The 20,201-nt window shown below is 53.9% G+C and overlaps 2 protein-coding genes across 3 annotated transcripts in view; both read left to right on the top strand.

The window, feature by feature from the left end:
• The window catches only part of RASSF1 (Ras association domain family member 1), a 30,105-nt gene extending 25,433 nt beyond the window's left edge, over nt 1–4,672 (top strand). Inside the window, 7 exon segments of the mRNA XM_030569515.1 lie at nt 53–94; nt 96–158; nt 460–510; nt 512–631; nt 633–759; nt 1,353–1,468; nt 3,147–4,672. Of these exon segments, the coding sequence (XP_030425375.1) occupies nt 53–94; nt 96–158; nt 460–510; nt 512–631; nt 633–759; nt 1,353–1,468; nt 3,147–3,341 (714 nt within the window). The 3' untranslated portion in view covers nt 3,342–4,672.
• Nucleotides 4,673–16,104: 11,432 nt separating this feature from the next.
• Nucleotides 16,105–20,201, top strand: part of TUSC2 (tumor suppressor 2, mitochondrial calcium regulator) — a 48,046-nt gene continuing 43,949 nt past the window's right edge. For both annotated transcript variants that reach the window (XM_030568506.1, XM_030568505.1), the window contains exon 1: nt 16,105–16,351. In XM_030568506.1, coding sequence (XP_030424366.1) covers nt 16,206–16,351 — 146 coding nt within the window. In that variant the 5' untranslated portion in view covers nt 16,105–16,205. The remainder of the gene's footprint in view (nt 16,352–20,201) is intronic.

Here is a 20,201-nt window from a genome sequence, read left to right as displayed (position 1 = left end):
AGCCCCTGCTATCCAGGGAGGTGGGCTGACCTTATGCTTTCCTCTCCTGCAGGATGAGCAGATTGACTGGGAGAAGCCGGTTCTGACCCAAGCCCGAGATCGAGCAAGAAGATAAAGGAATACACAGCCAGATCAACAGCAACCTCTTCATGAGCTTGGTGAGGCCAGGAGCGTGGTGGGTCTTCGCCCGGGCAATGGGGCATGGCAAAGAGCGTTAGAGCTTAGATTTGACCTCTTAAAAAGGGGCCATGCCCAGAATCCGTCCAGGGGGGTCATAGCTCCATGTCCAAGTCTTCTCTGCTCCCAGGGGCTGCACCCAGAGCCCATTCCAGGGGGCACAGGGATCCCACTCTGGGTCTTTCCTGCACCCAGAGCCCATTTCATGTTGCCACCCCATTTTTCCTGCCCACTCCCCGGCTCTGCCCAGCTCATTCTCTCTCTGGCTCTGCCTCCTCCCAGAACAAAGATGGCTCCTACACTGGCTTCATCAAGGTGCAGCTGAAGCTGATTCCGTGCCGGGTCTCAGTGCAGCCGCAAGAAGGCGCCCTCCATTCAGGACGTCAATACGGCACCGCTCTGCTCCAGGTGGTGACGCGCCGCTACGTCCTTCTACCTGCCCAAGGACACGGTTCAAGCACCTGCACATCATCTCCCGCACCCGCGCCAGCGAGGTCATCGAGGCCCTGCTCAAGAAGTTTATGGTGGTCGACAACCCCCGCAAGTTCGCTCTCTTTGAGCGAGCTGAGAAGGATGACCAAGGTACCTGGCCTCCTCTCCTCCCTTGGGCTCAGTCCCTATCTCAACCAGCTTTAAAACCAGCTAGAGCTATTGCTGGTGTGTAGATATCCCAATTGTATAGGGACAGTCCTGATTTTTGAGTCTTTTTCTTTATTACTCCTTATTTCCTATTACTCCCCCCCCACCACCCCAATCCCATCCGAATTTTTCACACTTGCTGTCTAGTCACCCTAGATTACACTGACCAGCCAGGGCTTAAGTCTTACCCTGCCACAGTGGCTGCCCCACTTTCTCACAGCGCCCCCTGCTGGGAGAAGCTGGGGCTGGACTAGCTGGGAGCTCCCCTGACAGCCGGCATTCCTGCCCCCTCCCCATAGTGCCCCCTGCTGGGAGAGGTTGAGGCTGGAGTAGCCGGACCCCCCACAGCCAGTATTCCTGCCCCCTCCCCACAGCACTCCCTGCTGGGAGAGGTTGGGGCTGGAGTAGCCGGACCCCCCACAGCCAGTATTCCTGCCCCCTCCCCACAGCACTCCCTGCTGGGAGAGACTGGGGCTGGAGCAGCTGGAGTTGTCTGCTCCACTGTACTGAGCTGCGTGGCCCGTCTGTCATTGCAGTGTACCTGCGGAAGCTCTCAGATGAGGAGCAGCCTCTGCATCTCCGGCTGCTGGCTGGCCCCAGCGACAAGGTCCTCAGCTTTGTTCTGAAGGAGAACGAGACCGGAGAGGTCAATGTGAGTCTGAGAATACTCTGTGTCTCGAATGGGAGCCTAAGTCCCTCTGGGAAGCCTATGGGTTGTGGGAAAGGTGTTACAGCACTGCCCCCCGCTGGCTGCCTCACTGACAGCGCCAGATGGCTGGAAAGGGGGAAATGAGTGAGTGCAGAGGGGTGTCACAGATTCTTGTAAGCGCCCCTTCCTGGCCACCCACCAGGCTTGCTGCAAGGGGAATCCGAGCCTCTGTCCTTAGTATCCCCAGAATGCTTCAAGCTCCTGGAGCCTGAATGGAGTCCAGCCACTGCCTGGGTCTCAGGATCCCTCAGCACACTCATGGCACAGACCTCGCATCTGGCCACCCCACGCCAGGTGCTGGAACCCGCTGTCCAGCCACCTGCCCTTTGGGGCGCAGCGCTAACCCTTCACACTCCCCAGTGCGTGAACACACCCCACGCCCGGAACTCCTCCCGAAAGGGGTGACGCCGGTTCCAGTTTAACTCTCTCAGGGGCACACAATAGTTGGGAAGCTGCACACACGCGCTTTGTACTGTCTTTCAACTCGATGCTCTTTATATTTGTTGATGTGATGGGCAGGAGATTGTAGACCGTACAAAACAGTCAAACATCCTAAGCGCGATGTCCCTCACTAGCTCACCTTTCCCTTGGGGAACATCTGTGTTCCGGCAGGCGGGCACCCCCTTGCCTAACCTGTCCCTGCCGCAGGCTCCCTCTTCTTCATCTGCTGCAAAAAATGGCTCAGTCCTGGACCTTTCCCCTCTGTAAGCTCCTGTATAGATTCGGGGGGGGGGGGGGGCGGGGGGGAAGGCGGCGCACCTGCTTCCTTTATTCTCCTGGTAACTTTCCAAACCCCCCTCCCTTCAGACAGGGGCAGGAAGTGTCTTTTCCCTGCTAGAGCAAGCCCATTGTCCCAAAACATTTTACTTTGAATAGAGGATTGATTGTTGTATGCTGATTAGTCCTCATTATCTCTGGCCCAGCAGACAGACACGAGCCTGCTAAATTTTGGGGGATCCACATACAGACAGGTGATCCCTGACACAGTCAGTTCATGCCACAATTTCATAAAATCATCCATTCCAGAGGATAAGGGGAACAATGGGATCAAATAGGGGAGCTCAGCAAGGCCCCATCTGGGACGTGGGCATGGGAAGGTTAGAAACAGAAGGCTACTCCTGAGGGCATGAGATGGGGATAGTGAGGTGCAGGATACTGCCCCAGCATGAGAACCTCAAACCCCTCTTGCCATTGGGAGGGAATCTTAGATCACTACTGATTCCTGTAAGGTTTGGTCGGCATGGGGCAGTGTAGTTGAAGGATACTAGACCAGAGCCCCCTGCTGTTCCAGTCGTGGACCCCACACAGTACTGCCGGTGCCCCTCAACTGACTTGCAGCCCTGGGCTTCCTCTTTTTCTCTACCAGTCAATGTCCATCAGTCTTAACCTGCAGCCACCCTGTTATTTCTGTTATGGACCCCACTCAGCTCTGTTGATGCTCCTCCATCCTGACCCACAGCTTCCCCTCCCCCGTCCCTCCCACACGCTAGTCCAGCCTTGGGTTCCAACTCCGTAATCCCCCAAGAGCTCTGCTAACACTCCACAGCCCAGACCCACAACTTAGGTGATGCTGCACACCGTGGCACAGGCTCCCAGGGTAACAGGCCCTCTCACCCTGCAGTGGGACGCCTTCAGTATGCCTGAGCTGCACAACTTCCTGCGCATCCTGCAGCGCGAGGAGGAGGAGCACGTCCGGCAGATCCTGCACAAGTACGCCCGCTGCCGCCAGAAGATGCAGGAGGCACTGACTACCCCGCACCCCGGGCTGAGCCACCCTGTCCCGGACCTGACACTCCAACCGACACCAGGTGGCTAGGAGAAGAGGAGGCGAGGCGAGGCGGATGTGGACGGATCTGCTCCAGGACTATGCTTGTGGGTCGGGAGCTCCCCTGTGTGGGTGCAGGGAGGTGGGGGGGGGAGTGTGGGAGGGGGTGGCGGAGGAATGGGCTGTGGGTGTCTCCCCCGCAGGGGCCCCCAGAGCTGTGTGAGGCACAAGTGTGAGCAATGGAGGGCTGTGTGCATGGGGACATTTCCCTAGGGGGGTGGGGTGAACTGCCCCCCCATCATGTGTGCATATATGTGGGGCTGCTGGGTCTACTGCTGGGATGGCCGCTTCTGGCTGCGCCTTGGGGAGAGGTAGGGGGGTAGAGCCAGTCTGGGTCATCCTCCTGGCAGGGCCTGTGGCTCCATTGGGCCTAGCCGTGTCCGGGGATAGATGGAGGCTCAATGTGGGCCTTAATGGCAGCCCCTGAATCCTGTTCCCCATTCCTGGGGGGGCAGCAATGGACTCAGAGAGTTGGGAGGGCCCTTGATCCACTCAGCCCTGCCCTGTGGCTCATAAAGCAGGACAGCCAAGACTGCCTGATGTAGCAAGGACCCTAGTTCCCTGGACAGGTGCAGCCACAGGTGCTCAGCTGGCAGGCATGAGGACTCTCTTGATCCAGCTGTGCTTGGGGCTGTCTGTGGAGCGAGCCAAGGGAATTGCTTAGGGACCAGTGCAGCCCTCATGACCCGGCATCGGTTTTTCTGTTACCAAAGGTGGCCTCGGTAGAGGGCAGCATCCAAAGGAAGGCCAGGAGAAGGAGCTCAGGGGACCACATGGGCAACCCCATCGCCAAGTGTAGCCTCAATGGAGCTGGTGCCAGGGGTGGGTCTGCCCCCATGGGTATCCTGGAGAAGAAGCCCCGGCTCTGTTGCCTGGCAAGGTCCATCATGTGAATGGAGGGATGGCACCCAGCAAGCTCAGTGAATCCTGGCGGGAGCATGGGCAATAGCAACAGCAAGTAGCTAGCATTGGAGTGAGAGAGGTGGTAGCCCTAGCCTTGGACAGGCCCTAACCTTCCCTGGAGGAGCAGCAGACCCCCGGTGCCGAGGGAGCTGGGGCACTGGTGCAGGACTGCTAAGCTGCAATGAAGCAACCGAGCCACTCCCACAGAGCGTGTGGGACCTGAGGCCATGCGAATGCATCCGAGAGGCTGCCTGCTTTACAGGGGGGCCCTCGCTTGGGGATTTGAGTTTTTCAGTGAATGTTTTTGAACTTGACTCTGTCGAATGTCCCGAGCTCTGAGGGAGGCCGCGCTCCCTGGAGGCTCGGCCTGTGCATGGTGCGTGGCTCTGTGTGGATCAATAAATGATTTGGGCAAGGCTGTTTTGCTGTTTTTGTTTCTTTGGAGCCAGTTTTGGCTCCAGATCAACAACCCTGCAGGCAGATGGTGTCTGCATGACTAGCAGCAGGGCAAGCTCCTATCCGCATAGGCCAGCACTGCCTGGAAGCAACCAGCCCTCGGGGCTGAGTGGGGAGTTTAGGGTCCCCATGCCCCATCCAGTCCTTGGCGCAACCAGGGCGAGGGCCAGTGCATCCGACCTAGGCACAGTCTAGCTGACTCACCTATGGGGCTTGCTCGTGGTAGCAACTTTGTCACCACCTGCCTGGGCTGTGCTCCTAGCACTGAGCTGGGAGATGAGCGACTGTCCCCTTTCCTCCCATCTGTGCTGTTTATCCTCTGTGTTTCAAAGGGGAAATCTGGCTAGCTGGGGGCATGTCACAAGTTGTGTGGGCATGACTTTCCTCACTTCACCCACAGCAAAACAAACCAGCAAAATTAGCTGCATTTGTGTCCTGTCTATGTCTAGCATCAGCAATAGACCCCAAAGTTCCTGAGTCTATTCCCCACCCCCACCCCAATGGCCTCCCACCCTGCTTTACTAGCCACAGCCAGAGGAACAGGCAAAGCTGAAAGGTGCAACAGTTGGGATGTCTGGGCCACATTGGATAGGGAGGTAAAGGGGGAGGGACCATTCAACCATGTGGGCAAACTGACCCCTCCCCTCACCATGTCCATGCAACTTCCACTTGCTGCCATGCATAGCTGTGCCCACATCTTCCACATAGACCTGTGATCAGCCCTGATGTGATGTGAGTACCTGCTGCCTGTTGGTCTGTTATTCTGTGTCCCAGTCTAAGCAATGCTCTCTTCTCTTGGGAGGGAAATGGTGGGGGTGGGGGTAGACTCCCTTGTATAGGGCACTGCACTCTCCCTTGCAAGCTAATGGCCATTGCAGAAGGGCACCCTTCTCTGAGGGGTGCCTGTTTGGTTTGGCAACACTGGATTCACAGTCAGTGAGATTTGCTGAGTCATAAGTTGGCTGGCCCACTATGATAGCCCACATTGTGTCAGTAAGCAATGAGGCAACCTGCAAGGATTCAGGCTGTTGTCTCACACCATGAGTTGTGCAGCCCCCGCTCCCCCGCCCCAGGTCAGAGGTGAATCAATTGCCCAGGGATCCACCCTGAGGAAGAATGAGTGAGCATATAACAAGTTACAGTGGTATGGTGCCACTCACCCTGCATAAGCCCAAACCCTTTTGGAAACACAAGGTTCATTTCCCCTGTCCCTAAAATGCAGCCACCTCTGGGGTGAAGCATGGCAGCTGTTTACAACTACCCATGGCAGTGATATGTACCAGTGTAGACCAGGAAATGAAACTGATGCCAGTATCCACAAGGAGGAATTAGGGAGGTGGAATTGAATTCTCACTGCTGGGAATTTGCCAGAACATTGCCCCACGCAGCCTTCCTTCCGGCCCCCGTGACCTCCACCTTCAGTATCCCCGTCTACCATACATCCCACACCAGCATAGCAGTATTTGGGGCACTGATCTACAGGATGTCTGAGGAGGACTTATTGCAATTGGTCGAGCAAGGCCATGGGAGACAGAATGGGAACAAAATTGGGGACTGGAGTTCAGGATCTCCATGCTGAGGCCTGCAGCTGTGATTCTTCAGCCCTGCTGGGGCAGGCAGGTCAACGGGATGAACTGTCCCCGGCAGTTTGATGACAGTAATAGACAGTGTGCTGTGAATTGACATTAGCCATAGTCAGGGCAGAACAGGGACTGCATAATCTGCCTCCTGGGAGGGAGTTCCTTATTTCTCCCCTTACCCTAAATTCTTTCTACTCCCTGCACTGGCTGCTCATCCTAGGAACAAGCTCCCTGTCCCTGTCAGGCCTGCAGAGCCCATGTAGCTGTGGAGGACTGGGTGGGTTCCATCCCACTGCCAGCCCAGGCTGGATTCCTGAGCATGGCATGGAAGGCCTTGGCGCTCTTGGCCACTCGACAGGTAGTGCCAGTGGGTGGAGGAATCTTTCAAACCAATGCTACCAGCCAGCTAGATTTGCTGCTGGAGCAGAATGGAGGAGAAGCCCTGGCACCAATGTGCCATTGCCACAGAGCTTCTTCCCTGGCATGACTCCTGCTCTTCCCGCCCCATCCAAGCTTCTGATTCTGGGAGAACAAGAGACTACACAGGAGGTCTGGGGTGAGGGCTTCCAGCAAGCCCCCTGGCTCTGTGTTTGGGCGGCACCATAAGGGGTACAGGTACCAGAGCAGGGGAGATGCCCTCCCACTCACCACAGCTGGGAAAACTCACCTGCCAGGGACAATGCCCCACTGGGCTGGGAAGCCCAGGTGCCAGCCTAGTGGCAGGTGCCAATGGGTCATGCTACGAGTACTCTACACTCTGCCTCCACGCAGCCCAACCCTCCTCTACCACCTCCATCCCCAGCCAGGCCATGCCCTGGGGTAGTGCGGGGCAGTTGGGGGGCAGCAACTGTATGTGACTGGGGGCGAGGCACAGAGGCAGCAGGTGGACTAGGGGATGTGTGTGACGGCGGGAGGGAGATGGGGCTGTGTGTGGCATGGGAAGAGGATGGGGGCTGTGTGTGGCAGCAGAGGGACGGGGGGGGCTGTGTGATGGGGTGGAGGCACGGAGGCAGCGGGAGGGGCTGTGTGTGCCTGCAGCAGGGGTGGTGTGGTGGAGGCAGCACGGAGACTAGGGGCTGTGTGTGACTGGGGGTGGATGGGAAGAGGATGGAAGCTGTGGCAGGGGGTGGTGGAGGAGCAAAGGCAGTGGGAGAGATCAAGGCAATGTGTGCCGGGAGGGGAGCAAGAGGAGGATGGGGACTGTTTGTGCTGGGAGGGTGGGGGCAATAGGGGGGATGGTGTCTGTCTGTGACGTGGGGTGGGGCAGAAGATGGATGGGGGCTGTTTGTGCCGTGGGGGTGGTGGAGGCAGCAGGGAGGGGGGCTGTGTGTGATGGGGTGGTGTGGCAGCAGCAGAAGGAGAGGGATGGAGGCTGTGTATGTGGGGGGGGATGTGGAGGGGTGGAGGCAGTGGGAGGGAGATGGATTGTGTGTGTGATGGGGGTGTGTGGAGGGGTGGATCAGCGGGAGGAGAATGGGGGCTATGTGTGCTGGGGGTGTGGAGGGGCGGAGGCATCTATGTTATTCCCTTCTTCCAGTCACCCATGCAGACTGCCAGCTTTCACTGATCTGACCTCAGACACCCCCTGTTGCTGCTCCTCCTTCTCTTTGTCTCACTTCCCAGGCAAAAGGTGCCACCTGGTCACATCCCCCTCCTGGGTCACAGGTTAAATAGCTGGGCAGCCTCACCTGCCCTGAGGGCCTCAGCAAAAATCACACACCCAGTTCCCACCACGGAAGTATTGGTGCAGTACACTGGGAAACTAATGTACACACAGTATTAGTATAGGTCAGTAAGACTCACATGCAACATAACAAGATGTATAAAACCCCACTTTGTCACACCTGCCTCTGCACTGTGCCCAGCCCTGTGTCTGGGGCATCAGTGAACACCATAAAGGGCTTGTGGAAGTCTGGGTTTCCCCGCACCAGGCCCTTTACCAGATTCTTCTTCAGCATGCAGAGAGCCCTCTGGCACTGCCCAGTCCAGACCAGCATGTCTGGCTCACCCTTCTTGCATAGTTCAGTGATGGGAGCTGACGCAGAGCTACAGTGGGGCACAAACCTCCGGTAGTGCCTCACCATCCCAATAAAGACCTGGGTCTGTTTCTTAGTTTGCGGAGCAGGCGGGTCTCTGCTCACCCCCGGCTTGGTCGACTCTGGCTTTAGGCAGCTGCTCCCCAACTTGTGGCCCAGGTATGACACCTCTGCCATCCCCACCTTGCACGTCCCAGCTTTTATAGACAGCCCTGAATCCTGGAGGTGACTCAGCCCCCTCTTCACCTGGGACACATGGTCCTCCCAGGTCTGGCTAATGGCACAAATATCATCAATGTCCACTAGGGTAAAACTCTCCATCCCCCTCAGTAACTGATCCATCTGGCACTGGTAGGTGACCAGCACCTCCTGGGGCCAAAAGGTAGGACCAGCGACTTGTACAGCTCCAAAGGGGTGACAAAAGCAGTTTCAACCTGCATCTGGATCCAGAGTCACCTGCCAGTAGCCTTTGGTGAGGTCCCTGGTCATGGAGTACTGAGTCTCCCTCAACTTGTCTAGGATCTCACCAGGCCTACGTATGGGCAGGCACCAGACATGGTGATGGCACTGAGCTTCTGATAGGCCACACATAATTGGATTGACCCATCTTTCCTGGGGACCAGCACCATGGTACTGGTGGATAGCTAGATCACCCCTAAAGCCGGCATGTCTCTGACCTCTCCCTCCAAGGACTGGGCTATTTTCCCAGTTACTCTGAATGGGGAACACCTGATGAGAGGACTGGCTCCTGTCTCCACCTAGTGGACAGCTCCGTTAGTGAGCTCAAGTGGGTTGGAAAACAGCTGTTGGTATGAATGCAGCATCTCTCTGATCTGCCAGCAAGAGGCTGGCTCCTGTCTCAGTGAAGAGACTCACCAGAGGATTTTCCCCTTTTTCCCATTGGCCACGCATTCTCCCCATTCAGCTGCTTGATGACCTTGAAGGGCCTATCCCAGGCAGCTTGCAGCTTATTCTTCCTCACTTGGGTCCCCGGTGATATAGGCTGAGTGGTTGTACCAGACCTTCTGCCTCCCTTGGGCCCTGGCTAGGTTCTCTCTGGCCAGACCCATGAGCTCAGCAAGCTTATCCTGGAAAGTCAGTACATACTCCACCACTGATTCTCTGTCGAGGGAGGCTTTCCCCTCCCATTTGTCCCTCACCAAATCCAGGGCCACCTTCTGAAAAGGCTCCTCTGTAACAGGCAGGTGTCTCAAGGCTGCTTTACCCTTGTCCTGGGCCTTTTGCACCTCTGGACAAGGTAGTCCTGGTTGGCAGCTGTCCTGCCCTGGCTGTAGTTCCCCACACTCTGCTGGGGTTTCCGATCCCCCTGAGCTCAGCTTTGCCCCCACTGCCCCAGTGAGGGCAGGCAGCAAGCCCACTGCTTTGCTCACAGCATCAGAGCCAGCATGAGCTACCTCCCCCGTGTGCAGGGGGGCGGGGAGCATCTCTTGGTCCCACTCAGCTCCAGGGCTCTGGTTACAGACAGGCAGATAACCTGAGCTTAGCAGCTCCTGCCCCTGCCAGCCAGGTCATTTGCATTTTCACTGACCGCTTCAGTCTCAGCCGATTGGTTCCCTGGATACAAATACAAATCTTTGGCTGTTCTAGGAGCAGGACGTGGATCCTGTCCCAAAGAGACACAGTCATCCCCCAACAGGTCACAGCTGATATCTTTGAAAACCCCATCTACCAGCCGGACACCTCCTGTGTCTGCACAAGGATATGGACCATAGGCAGGACTAGAGGCTTCATCCCTGGGACCTTCATCCAGGTCACACAGCCCCTCAGCATCTGGTGAGGCTGCACCACTCGGGGCCTGACAACAGTTCTTTCTGTCTCAGGGTCTCGCCGCTCCAGGAATGTCTCCCTATTGACCACCACTTTCTGTGGTTCAAGGGGCCTGAGCCCAGGAGAGTCCATGGAGACATATATGCTGGGGCCAGGAGTGAGAGACAGTCTGCTACCCCGCCCATCTGGCTAAACCGCTCTATGGCCTTGGGACCCAGGAAGGGGGCTAGACACCAGAGCCTTTCCGCAGGGCCAGCCTGGTTCCAATTGCCAGCCTTCCCAAAGGCCACAAGACTCATAGACTCTAGGACTGGAAGGGACCTCAAGAGGTCATCGAGTCCAGTCCCCTGCCCTCATGGCAGGACCAAATACTGTCTAGACCTCCCTGATAGACATTTATCTAACCTACTCTTAAATATCTCCAGAGATGGACATTCCACAACCTCCCTAGGCAATTTATTCCAGTGTTTAACTACCCTGACAGTTAGGAACTTTTTCCTAATGTCCAACCTAAATCTCCCTTGCTGCAGTTTAAGCCCATTGCTTCTTGTTCTATCATTAGAGGCTAAGGTGAACAAGTTTTCTCCCTCCTCCTGATGACACCCTTTTAGATACCTGAAAACTGCTATCATGTCCCCTCTCAGTCTTCTCTTTTCCAAACTAAATAAACCCAATTCTTTCAGCCTTCCTTCATAGGTCATGTTCTCAAGACCTTTAATCATTCTTGTTGCTCTTCTCTGGACCCTCTCCAATTTCTCCACATCTTTCTTGAAATGCGGTGCCCAGAACTGGACACAATACTCCAGTTGAGGCCTAACCAGCACAGAGTAGAGTGGAAGAATGACTTCTCGTGTCTTGTTTACAGCACACCTGTTAATGCATCCCAGAATCATGTTTGCTTTTTTTGCAACAGTATCACACTGTTGACTCATATTTAGCTTGTGGTCCACTATGACCCCTAGATCTCTTTCTGCCATACTCCTTCCTAGACAGTCTCTTCCCATTCTATATGTGTGAAACTGATTGTTCCTTCCTAAGTGGAGCACTTTGCATTTGTCTTTATTGAACTTCATCCGGTTTACCTCAAACCATTTCTCCAATTTGTCCAGATCATTTTGAATTTTGACCCTGTCCTCCAAAGCAATTGCAATCCCTCCCAGTTTGGTATCGTCTGCAAACTTCATAAGCGTACTTTCTATGCCAACATCTAAGTCATTGATGCAGATATTGAACAGAACCGGTCCCAAAACAGACCCCTGCAGAACTCCACTTGTTATACCTTTCCAGCAGGATTGGGAGCCATTAATAACTACTCTCTGAGTGTGGTTATCCAGCCAGTTATGCACCCACCTTATAGTATCCCCATCTAAATTGTATTTGCCTAGTTTATCGATAAGGATATCATGCAAGACCGTATCAAATGCCTTACTAAAGTCTAGGTATACCACATCCACCGCTTCTCCCTTATCCACAAGACTCATTATCCTATCAAAGAAAGCTATCAGATTGGTTTAACATGATTTGTTCTTTACAAATCCATGCTGGCTATTCCCTATCACTTTACCACCTTTGAAGTGTTTGCAGATTTCTTTAATTACTTGCTCCATTATCTTCCCTGGCACAGAAGTTAAACTAACTGCTCTGTAGTTTCCTGGGTTATTTTTATTTCCCTTTTTATAGATGGGCACTATATTTCCCCTTTTCCAGTCTTCTGGAATCTCTCCCATCTCCCATGACTTTCCAAAGATAATAGCTAGAGGCTCAGATACCTCCTCTATTAACTCTTTGAGTATTCTAGGATGCATTTCATCAGGCCCTGGTGACTTGCAGGCATCTAACTTTTCTAAGTGATTTTTAACTTGCTCTTTTTTTATTTTATCTTCTAAACCTACTCCCTTCCCATAAGCATTCACTATGTTAGACATTCCTTCAGACTTCTCAGTGAAGACCGAAACAAAGTCATTAAGCATCTCTGCCATTTCCAAGTTTCCTGTTACTGTTTCTCCCTCCTAACTGAGCAGTGGGCCTACCCTGTCCTTGGTCTTCCTCTTGCTTCTAATGTATTGATAAAAAGTCTTCTTGTTTCCCTTTATTCCCATAGCTAGCTTGAGCTCTTTTTGTGCCTTTGCCTTTCTAATCTTGCCCCTGCATTCCTGTGTTATTTGCCTATATTCATCCTTTGTAATCTGACCTAGTTTCCATTTTTATATGACTCCTTTTTATTTTGTAGGTCATGCAAGATCTCGTGGTTAAGCCAAGGTGGTCTTTTGCCACATTTTCTATCTTTCCTACCCATCGGAATAGCTTGCTTTTGGGCCCTTAATAGTGTCACTTTGAAAAACTGCCAACTCCCCTCAGTTGTTTTTTCCCTCAGTCTTGATTCCCATGGGACCTTATCTATCAGCTCTCTGAGCTTACCAAAATCCGCCTTCCTGAAATCCATTGTCTCTATTTTGCTGTACTCCCTTCTATCCTTCCTTAGAATTGCAAACTTTATGATTTCATGATCACTTTCACCCAAGCTTCCTTCTACTTTCAAATTCTCAACGAGTTCCTCCCTATTTGTTAAAATCAAGTCTAGAACAGCTTCCCCCCAGTAGCTTTTTCAACCTTCTGAAATAAAAAGTTGTCTGCAATGCAGTCCAGATACTTATTGGATAGTTTGCGCCCTGCGGTGTTATTTTCCCAACATATATCTGGATAGTTGAAGTCCCCCATCACCACCAAATCTTGGGCTTTGGATGATTTTGTTGTTTAAAAAAGGCCTCATCCACCTGGTTAGGTGGCCTATAGTAGATTCCTAGCACGACATCACCCTTGTTTTTTACCCCTTTTATCCTAACCCAGAGACTCTCAACACCTCCGTCTCCTATGTCCATCTCCACCTCAGTCCAAGTGTGTACATTTTTAATATATAAGGCAACACTTCCTCCCTTTTCCCCCTGTCTATCCTTCCTGAGCAAACTATACCCATTCACACCAACATTCCAATCATGTGTATTATCCCACAGGTATCTACATCTTCCCCCTCCTTAACCTGGGGCAGCAATTTAGTGTGGAGGTTCCCTCTGGAATTCGCCTCCCGGGGTCCATCCCCACTCACCCCTGGACAGCTCTTTCTGCCTCTCAGCTCAGCCATCGCCAGTTCATGATGCCTCTGTCTCGCCTGCTGTTCTGCTTCATGACTTCCCTGTCTCTCATGGTGCTCAGATTCCTTTGATCTCAGCTCCAATTCCATCTGTTTCAGATCCAACAATGGGGGCAGGGCCGGCTTTAGCAAGTGTGGGACCTGATTTGTACTCACCTGGCGGTGCTCCGGGTCTTCGGCGGCTCTTTGGCAGCGGGTCCTTCACTTGCTCCGGGTCTTTGGCAGCACTCAAGGACCTGCCGCCAAAGACCCAGAGTGCCACCTGGTGAGTAAAAATTTAAAAAGTGCCAGCATGGGGCCCAATTCTGGGGAATTGGATGAATTGGCCTAAAGCTGGCCCTGAACGGGGGAACCTGGTGGAGACCCCTTGCTGGTCAGGGACATGGGTCTCTCCGGGACATCCAGCTGCTCCCAGCCTCTCTTGCGGCCCCAGCTGGGTCAGTAACGCGCTTCTTAGAGTGATCCTCCTCTTCCAACTTTGAAATCAGCTGTGCCTTAGTGAACTTTCCAATGCGCAACCCTCTCTCTCTGCACAATGTCCTTCTTAAGGAGATGATTATAGGCCATCTCCATGCTGTTCCCAAGTGGTGACTGACTCACAGGCCTGTGCTCTCTCAGCTCCCCATGATCTCTGAGAGGAACCCCTGCAGTGCAACAGCCCTTGTTGTGGGTCCAATCTCTCTTGGGGTTAAGTTGTAGGCTCCTCTGCCTCCTGGAACCGCACCTCTCAGAGCCTTCAGCACCCATCTCTCACTAATCCCCCTTTGTTTTACTGCTCTCCAGTCTTACTGGAGGATGCTCTGTCCATGGGGTGCAGTTTATCCTGCCTCTGCCACCAGTTGTCATAGAGTTACTGGAACGATGCTCTGGAACTACTCCCTATGAAAACAGTCAGGACTCTGGGTGAACATGCCTCCTCTCTGAGCATACTGTCTCCAGGGTAAGAAGCTTACACAGCTTTGACCTTCCTGGGTCTGACCTTGGAGCATTCAGCATCCCTTTCCACACTGTGCGCTTCCCACAGCGAGCCCACCCAGGCAGTGCTCCTGGGGAAGTCAGAGGGCCCTGCACCCCAGTTCCACTATCAGATGTGACTCTCAGCCAGCCAGTAAAACAGGTTTATTAGTCAACAGACACACAGCATAGGACAGAACTTCTTAGCACAGAAATCAGTAACTTTTAGCTAAGTCCATCTTAGAGGGAAGGGAGCCCAGAACCAGGGTTCTGGTTCTCACTCTGAGCTCCAAGCCAGCAGAGACTTGTTTTCAGCTGCCTAGCCCCTGCCCTGCCCATTGCTCCTCCTCCAGCCTTTGTCTCCTTCTCAGGCCAAGAGGCACCTAGTCACATCCCCCTCCTGGGTCTCAAGTTATGAAGGGCGGCTGGCGCAACCCCCACAAAAGTCACACACCCTTATTCCTACCACCTAGGCATTGGTGCAATACACAGGGAAACTGAGGCACACACAGCATTCACGCAAAACAGTAAGACTCACATAGGCTCACACAGAACATAAGAAGGGAAAATCTCCACTATGTCACACAAGGGGACTGGGGACTGTGTGGGATGGAGGGGAGATGGGGGCTCTTTGTGCAGGTGGCGGTTGGAGAGGCAGAGGCAGCAGGGGCACTGGGGGCTGTGCATTACCAGGGGGCAGAGAGGGGGGCAGCAGGAGGGGGAGGGAGATGGGGGCTGTGTGTGCTGTGGGGGTGGAAGGGCAGAGGCAGCTGTGAGACTGGAGGCTGTGCGTGACCACGGGGCAGAGAGGGAGGCAGGAGGGGAGGGGAGGGAAGGGAAGGGGACTGTGTGTGCCAGGGAGGGGGATGGAGGGGCAGAGGCAGTGGGAGGAGGAAGGGGGCTGTGTGCGCCTGGGGTGGGTGGCAGGGGGATGTATGTGCAGGGGGTGGTGGTGGCAGTGGGATGGGTGGTGTGTGCTGGGGGGAGGGGCGGAGGCAGGCCGTGTGTGATGGAGGGGTGGGGTGGAGGAGCAGAGGCAGCAGGAGTTGGATAGGGGCTATGTGTGCTGGATGGGATGAGGGCAGCAGGCAGACTAGGGGCTATGTGTGACTGGGGTCAGGGCGGAGGGCGCAGGATGGGGGCTGTGTGTGACCAGGGTTGGGGTGGAGGCAGCAGCAGGGGGATGCAGGCTGTATGTGGAGGCAGACTGGACTGTGTGTGTGACGGGGGCTGGGGCTGGGGGTGGAGGAGCGGAGGCAGCAGGAGTGGGATGGGGACTGTGTGTGCCGGGGGCGGGGTGGAGGCAGCAGGGGCATCGGGGCTTTTTGTGATGGGGTAGTGGCGGTGGTGGAAGAGCAGAGGCAACGGGAGGTGTATGACGAATGTGTGTGCAGGGGATGTGTGAGAGGGATGGGAGCTGTGTGTGAGCGGGTCGGGAGGGAGGAGGGGAGAGTGGGAGGGGGGTCTGTGTGTGAGCAGGCTAGGGACGGGGGCAGCTGGAGGGGGAGGGGCTGTGTGTGATCGGGTCGGGAGGCAGGCAGCGGGAGGGGGATGGGAGCTGCGTGTGAGCGGGTCGGGAGGCAGGCAGCGGGAGGGGGATGGGAGCTGCGTGTGCAGGGGATGTGTGAGAGGGATGGGGGCTGCGTGTGAGCGGGCTCGGAACGCAGGAAGGGGGAGGGGGCTGTGTGTGACCGGGCTCGGGACGGCGGTAGCGGGAGACGGATGGAACCTGTATACCAGAAGGAGGCGGAGCCACGAGTCGGGGCATCACGTGAGGGGGAGGAGTCTCACACTGTAGCCCCGCTCCCCGCCCACTCCCGCTCCCTGATCACGTGAGGCGGGGTCATCACCCCTCCTTTGCGGCACGTGAGGCGGGCGCCCCGCGCGACCGGAAGTGGCGTAGGGCGGGCCGGGAGGAGAGCTCTGTTGCTGGGCTCCGCGGAGGCGCCGGGTGGCTTCCGCCTCCCTGGGCCATGCTCCCGCCCTGAGCATGGGCGCTAGCGGCTCCAAGACCCGCAGCCTCTGGCCCTTCGCCTCCCCCGGGCCGGGCGGCGCCGCGGGGCCCGGCGGGGAGCAGGCCCTGGCTCGGGCGCGCGGCTGCGGCAGCGCGACCCCATTCGTCTTCACCCGCCGCGGGTAAGGGCGGGCGGCTGGTATGGCAGAGGGTGGGTTGTTACGCTGCGGGCTGCCATGGGCTGGTTTGCGGGGGGGGGTTTGCTGTGGGAGTAGGGAGTGTTGGGGTTTGGACTCCTGTGGGGCAGGTTTCCATGCGGTAGGAAGGTGGCAGAGCTGGAGGAAGCGGCTTATCTGGGGTAGGCGGTGGCTGGGGGCTGAACATCATGTTGGAGGAACGGATAGTTCAGTGGTTTGAGCTTTGGCCTGCTAACTCCAGGGTTGTGAATTCAACCCTTGAGGGGCCATTTAGGGATCTGGGGCAAAAATCTGGGGACTGGTCCTGCTTTGAGCAGGGGGTTGGACTAGATGACCTCCTGAGGTCCCTTCCAACCCTGGTTATCTATGATTTGCTATACAGTCCTCTGCCCCCTGCATGATTCCTTCAGATGAGCATCTTCTACTGTAAAGTGGCCCATTGGGGTGTTCTAATGAACATATGGGGTCTAGGGGTCTGCACCTGACAGCTGTGACATCTGAGTAAACTGTCACATCCTGGCAATCTGAGGCTCAGTTGGGCACCATTGTGCCCCTGAGCAACTTTATTTGGAGCCTTATAGCACCCAGTGATACCCAGCACTTTCAAGTACTGCTGGTCCATATGTTTGTATCCATGGAATATTCCCTGTGGTGCCCCTCTAGCGGGGACTGCAGAGTCTCCATTAAAGTTATGCACTTCCTTAGTGATTAGAAGGTAGAGTTTGTATACAGGATTTGCAGCCTGACGCCCTATGTAGCAGGCTGGGAGGAGGATGGATTTGCCTATAAGGGGCATTCACTATAAAGGGGAGAGATTTCAGTGGTAGTGGTGTTAGTCTGTATCAGCGAAAAAAACGAGGAGTCTTTGTGGCACCTTAGAGACTATCTCCGTGACACCACTGATTTCCTGAGGAAACTACAATGCATTGGTGACCTTCCAGAAAACACTATCCTAGCTACCATGGATGTAGAGGCTCTCTACACGAACATCCCGCACACAGATGGAATACAAGCTGTCAGGAACAGTATCCCTGATGATGCTACAGCACAACTGGCTGCTAAGCTCTGGGCCTTTATCCTCACCGACAACTATTTCAAATTTGATGACAATATATATCTCCCGATCAGTGGCAATGCTATGGGCACCCGCATGGCCCCACAATATGCCAATATTTTTATGGCCGACCTGGAACAACGCTTCCACAGCTCTCATCCACTCACGCCCCTTCTCTACCTATGCTACATTGATGACATCTTCATCATCTGAACCCATGGGAAGGAGTCTCTGGAAAAATTCCACCACGATTTCAACAGCTTCCACCCCACCATCAACCTCAGCCTGGACCAATCTACACGAGAGGTCCACTTCCTAGACACCACGGTGCAAATAAGTGATGGTCACATTACCACCACCCTATACCAAAAACCTACTGACCGCTATGCCTACCTTCATGCCTCCAGCTTCCATCCCAGGCACATCACACGATCCATTGTCTACAGCCAAGCACTGAGGTACAATCGCATCTGCTCTAACCCCTCAGACAGAGCCCAACACCTACAAAATCTCACCAAGCATTCTCAAAACTATAATACCTGCATGAGGAAATAAGGAAACAGATCAACAGAGCCAGACGTGTACCCAGAAGCCTCCTACTGCAAGACAAACCCAAGAAAGAAACCAACAGGACTCCACTTGCCATCACATACAGTCCCCAGCTAAAACCTCTCCAACGCATCATCAGGGATCTACAACCCATCCTGGACAATGATCCCGCACTTTCACAGGCCTTGGGTGGCAGGCCAGTCCTCGCCCACAGGCAACCTGCCAACCTGAAACATATTCTCACCAGTAACTGCACACCGCACCATAGTAACTCTAGTTCAGGAACCAATCCATGCAACAAACCTCGATGCCAACTCTGCCCACATATCTACACTAGCGACACCATCACAGGACCTAACCAGATCAGCCACACCATCACCGGTTCATTCACCTGCATGTCCACCAATGTAATATATGCCATCATATGCCAGCAATGCTCCTCTGCTATGTACATCGGCCAAACTGGACAGTCGTTACAGAAAAGGATAAATGGACACAAATCAGATATTAGGAATTGCGATATACAAAAACCTGTAGGAGAACACTTCAACCTCCCTGGCCATACTATAGCAGACCTTAAGGTGGCCATCCTGCAGCAAAAAAACTTCAGGACCAGACTTCAAAGAGAAACTGCTGAGCTTCAGTTCATCTGCAAATTTGACACCATCAGCTCAGGATTAAACAAAGACTGTGAATAGCTTGCCAATTACAAAACCAGTTTCTTCTCCCTTGGTTTTCACACCTCAGTTGCTAGAACAGGGCCTCATCCTCCCTGATTGAACTACCTCATGATCTCTAGCTTGCCTGCATATATATACCTGCCCCTGGAAATTTCCTCTACATGCATCTGATGAAGTGGGTATTCACTCACGAGAGCTCATGCTCCAAAACGTCTGTTAGTCTATAAGGTGCCACAGGATTCTTTGCTGCTTTTACAGATCCAGACTAACATGGCTACCCCTCTGATACCTGCCTTATCAGGTGTCACAGCTGGGGTGAGGAATAGCCCCTAAATTATAGAGGTACCACGGTACAGTCACTTAGATGTGCAAAGTCAGTGGGGTTCAGTAGCAGCTACTCCTTCAGTGAGAAGCACTAAGAAGTACTGAGGCAAAGACGTGGGATCCTGTTGATTGCCTGCCATCCAAGCTTCATGCATTGGGGCAGGGCAAGTCCTATCACCAGTTTAGATTGAGGCTCCTGTTACTGCCTTTTGCTGGTCACTGTGTCTGGAGTTATTTCCGATCAGTAGCTGTTTGAGGCTTTTCACCTCTGGAAAAGCCTCAAGCCTTTTGCCAAGAACTTGGAAGCAGACTGTACCTGCCAACAAAATACTGTCTGATCTTTGTGCTGTTCTGTGGAGCAAATCTGGCAGGGGCAGCCGTTTAGTCCTATCGGGGAGCTAGCAGACAGTTAGCAGAGAGGGAAGTCAATGTGGAGCTGCAGCTAATGCCTTTATCTTAGTGACTTGGTTGAAATGGATTGCCTCAGTCAGACCTGTTTGCACCTCAGAGCTGTTTTTTTGCCAGTTCTTAATTATGTGATTAATGTGCCAAAATCCTTTACTTTTGCTGTGTGTTCATTTCCTCCTAATTAGCTGTTGGCATACCAGTGTCCCTCCTCTCTTGACAGGAGAGTGGCCAGGTGCATCTGAATCAAATGGCATAGCTGGCAAGCTGTTGCCTATGGTTAGCTTTATTTTTACCACTCTTCCTTGGATATAAAGGAAGGTGTAATAACTAATGTTTATCAGGGAATTGGCACCGTCTCAGTACCCCTCTTTTTTTTTTTGTCTAGCGTAAATCAGTAGCTTTTCTCTCTTTGTGCCCACAAGCCAGTTGGGGGGTGTGGGATTTGCAATGTGTGGAAACAGGGCAATTCAACAGCAATCCAAAATCTGCAGTTGGGCATCTATTTTTTGTTTATATGTAGCTTTTGTCTAGAAAGGAGGCTGTGCTACTCTGTAATCCCATATGTGGCTTCTTTAGAGGTACCAGTATATTGCTTTTGTCTCTTATGTTCATTTCGTGGGTAGGGTAGCATTGGATGGTGTAGCATGGGAGATGTCGTTTATGTCATTGGAGGACTTCAGGCACATGTGGGTCAGCTGTACAAATCTTGGCACACTCAGTATGTATGTGTGCCTGGAGCTGTGGTGTTTACATTAGTTCATATGCTCAGTCTTAGTGCTATATGGTAAAATTGGTTCAGTCCCACAGAGAAAGGGAAGGG

This window comes from Gopherus evgoodei, chromosome 7 (assembly GCF_007399415.2).
Source record: "Gopherus evgoodei ecotype Sinaloan lineage chromosome 7, rGopEvg1_v1.p, whole genome shotgun sequence".
In the NCBI taxonomy this organism is placed as follows: Eukaryota; Metazoa; Chordata; order Testudines; family Testudinidae; genus Gopherus; species Gopherus evgoodei.
This window is presented reverse-complemented; position numbering and strand designations above follow the sequence as displayed.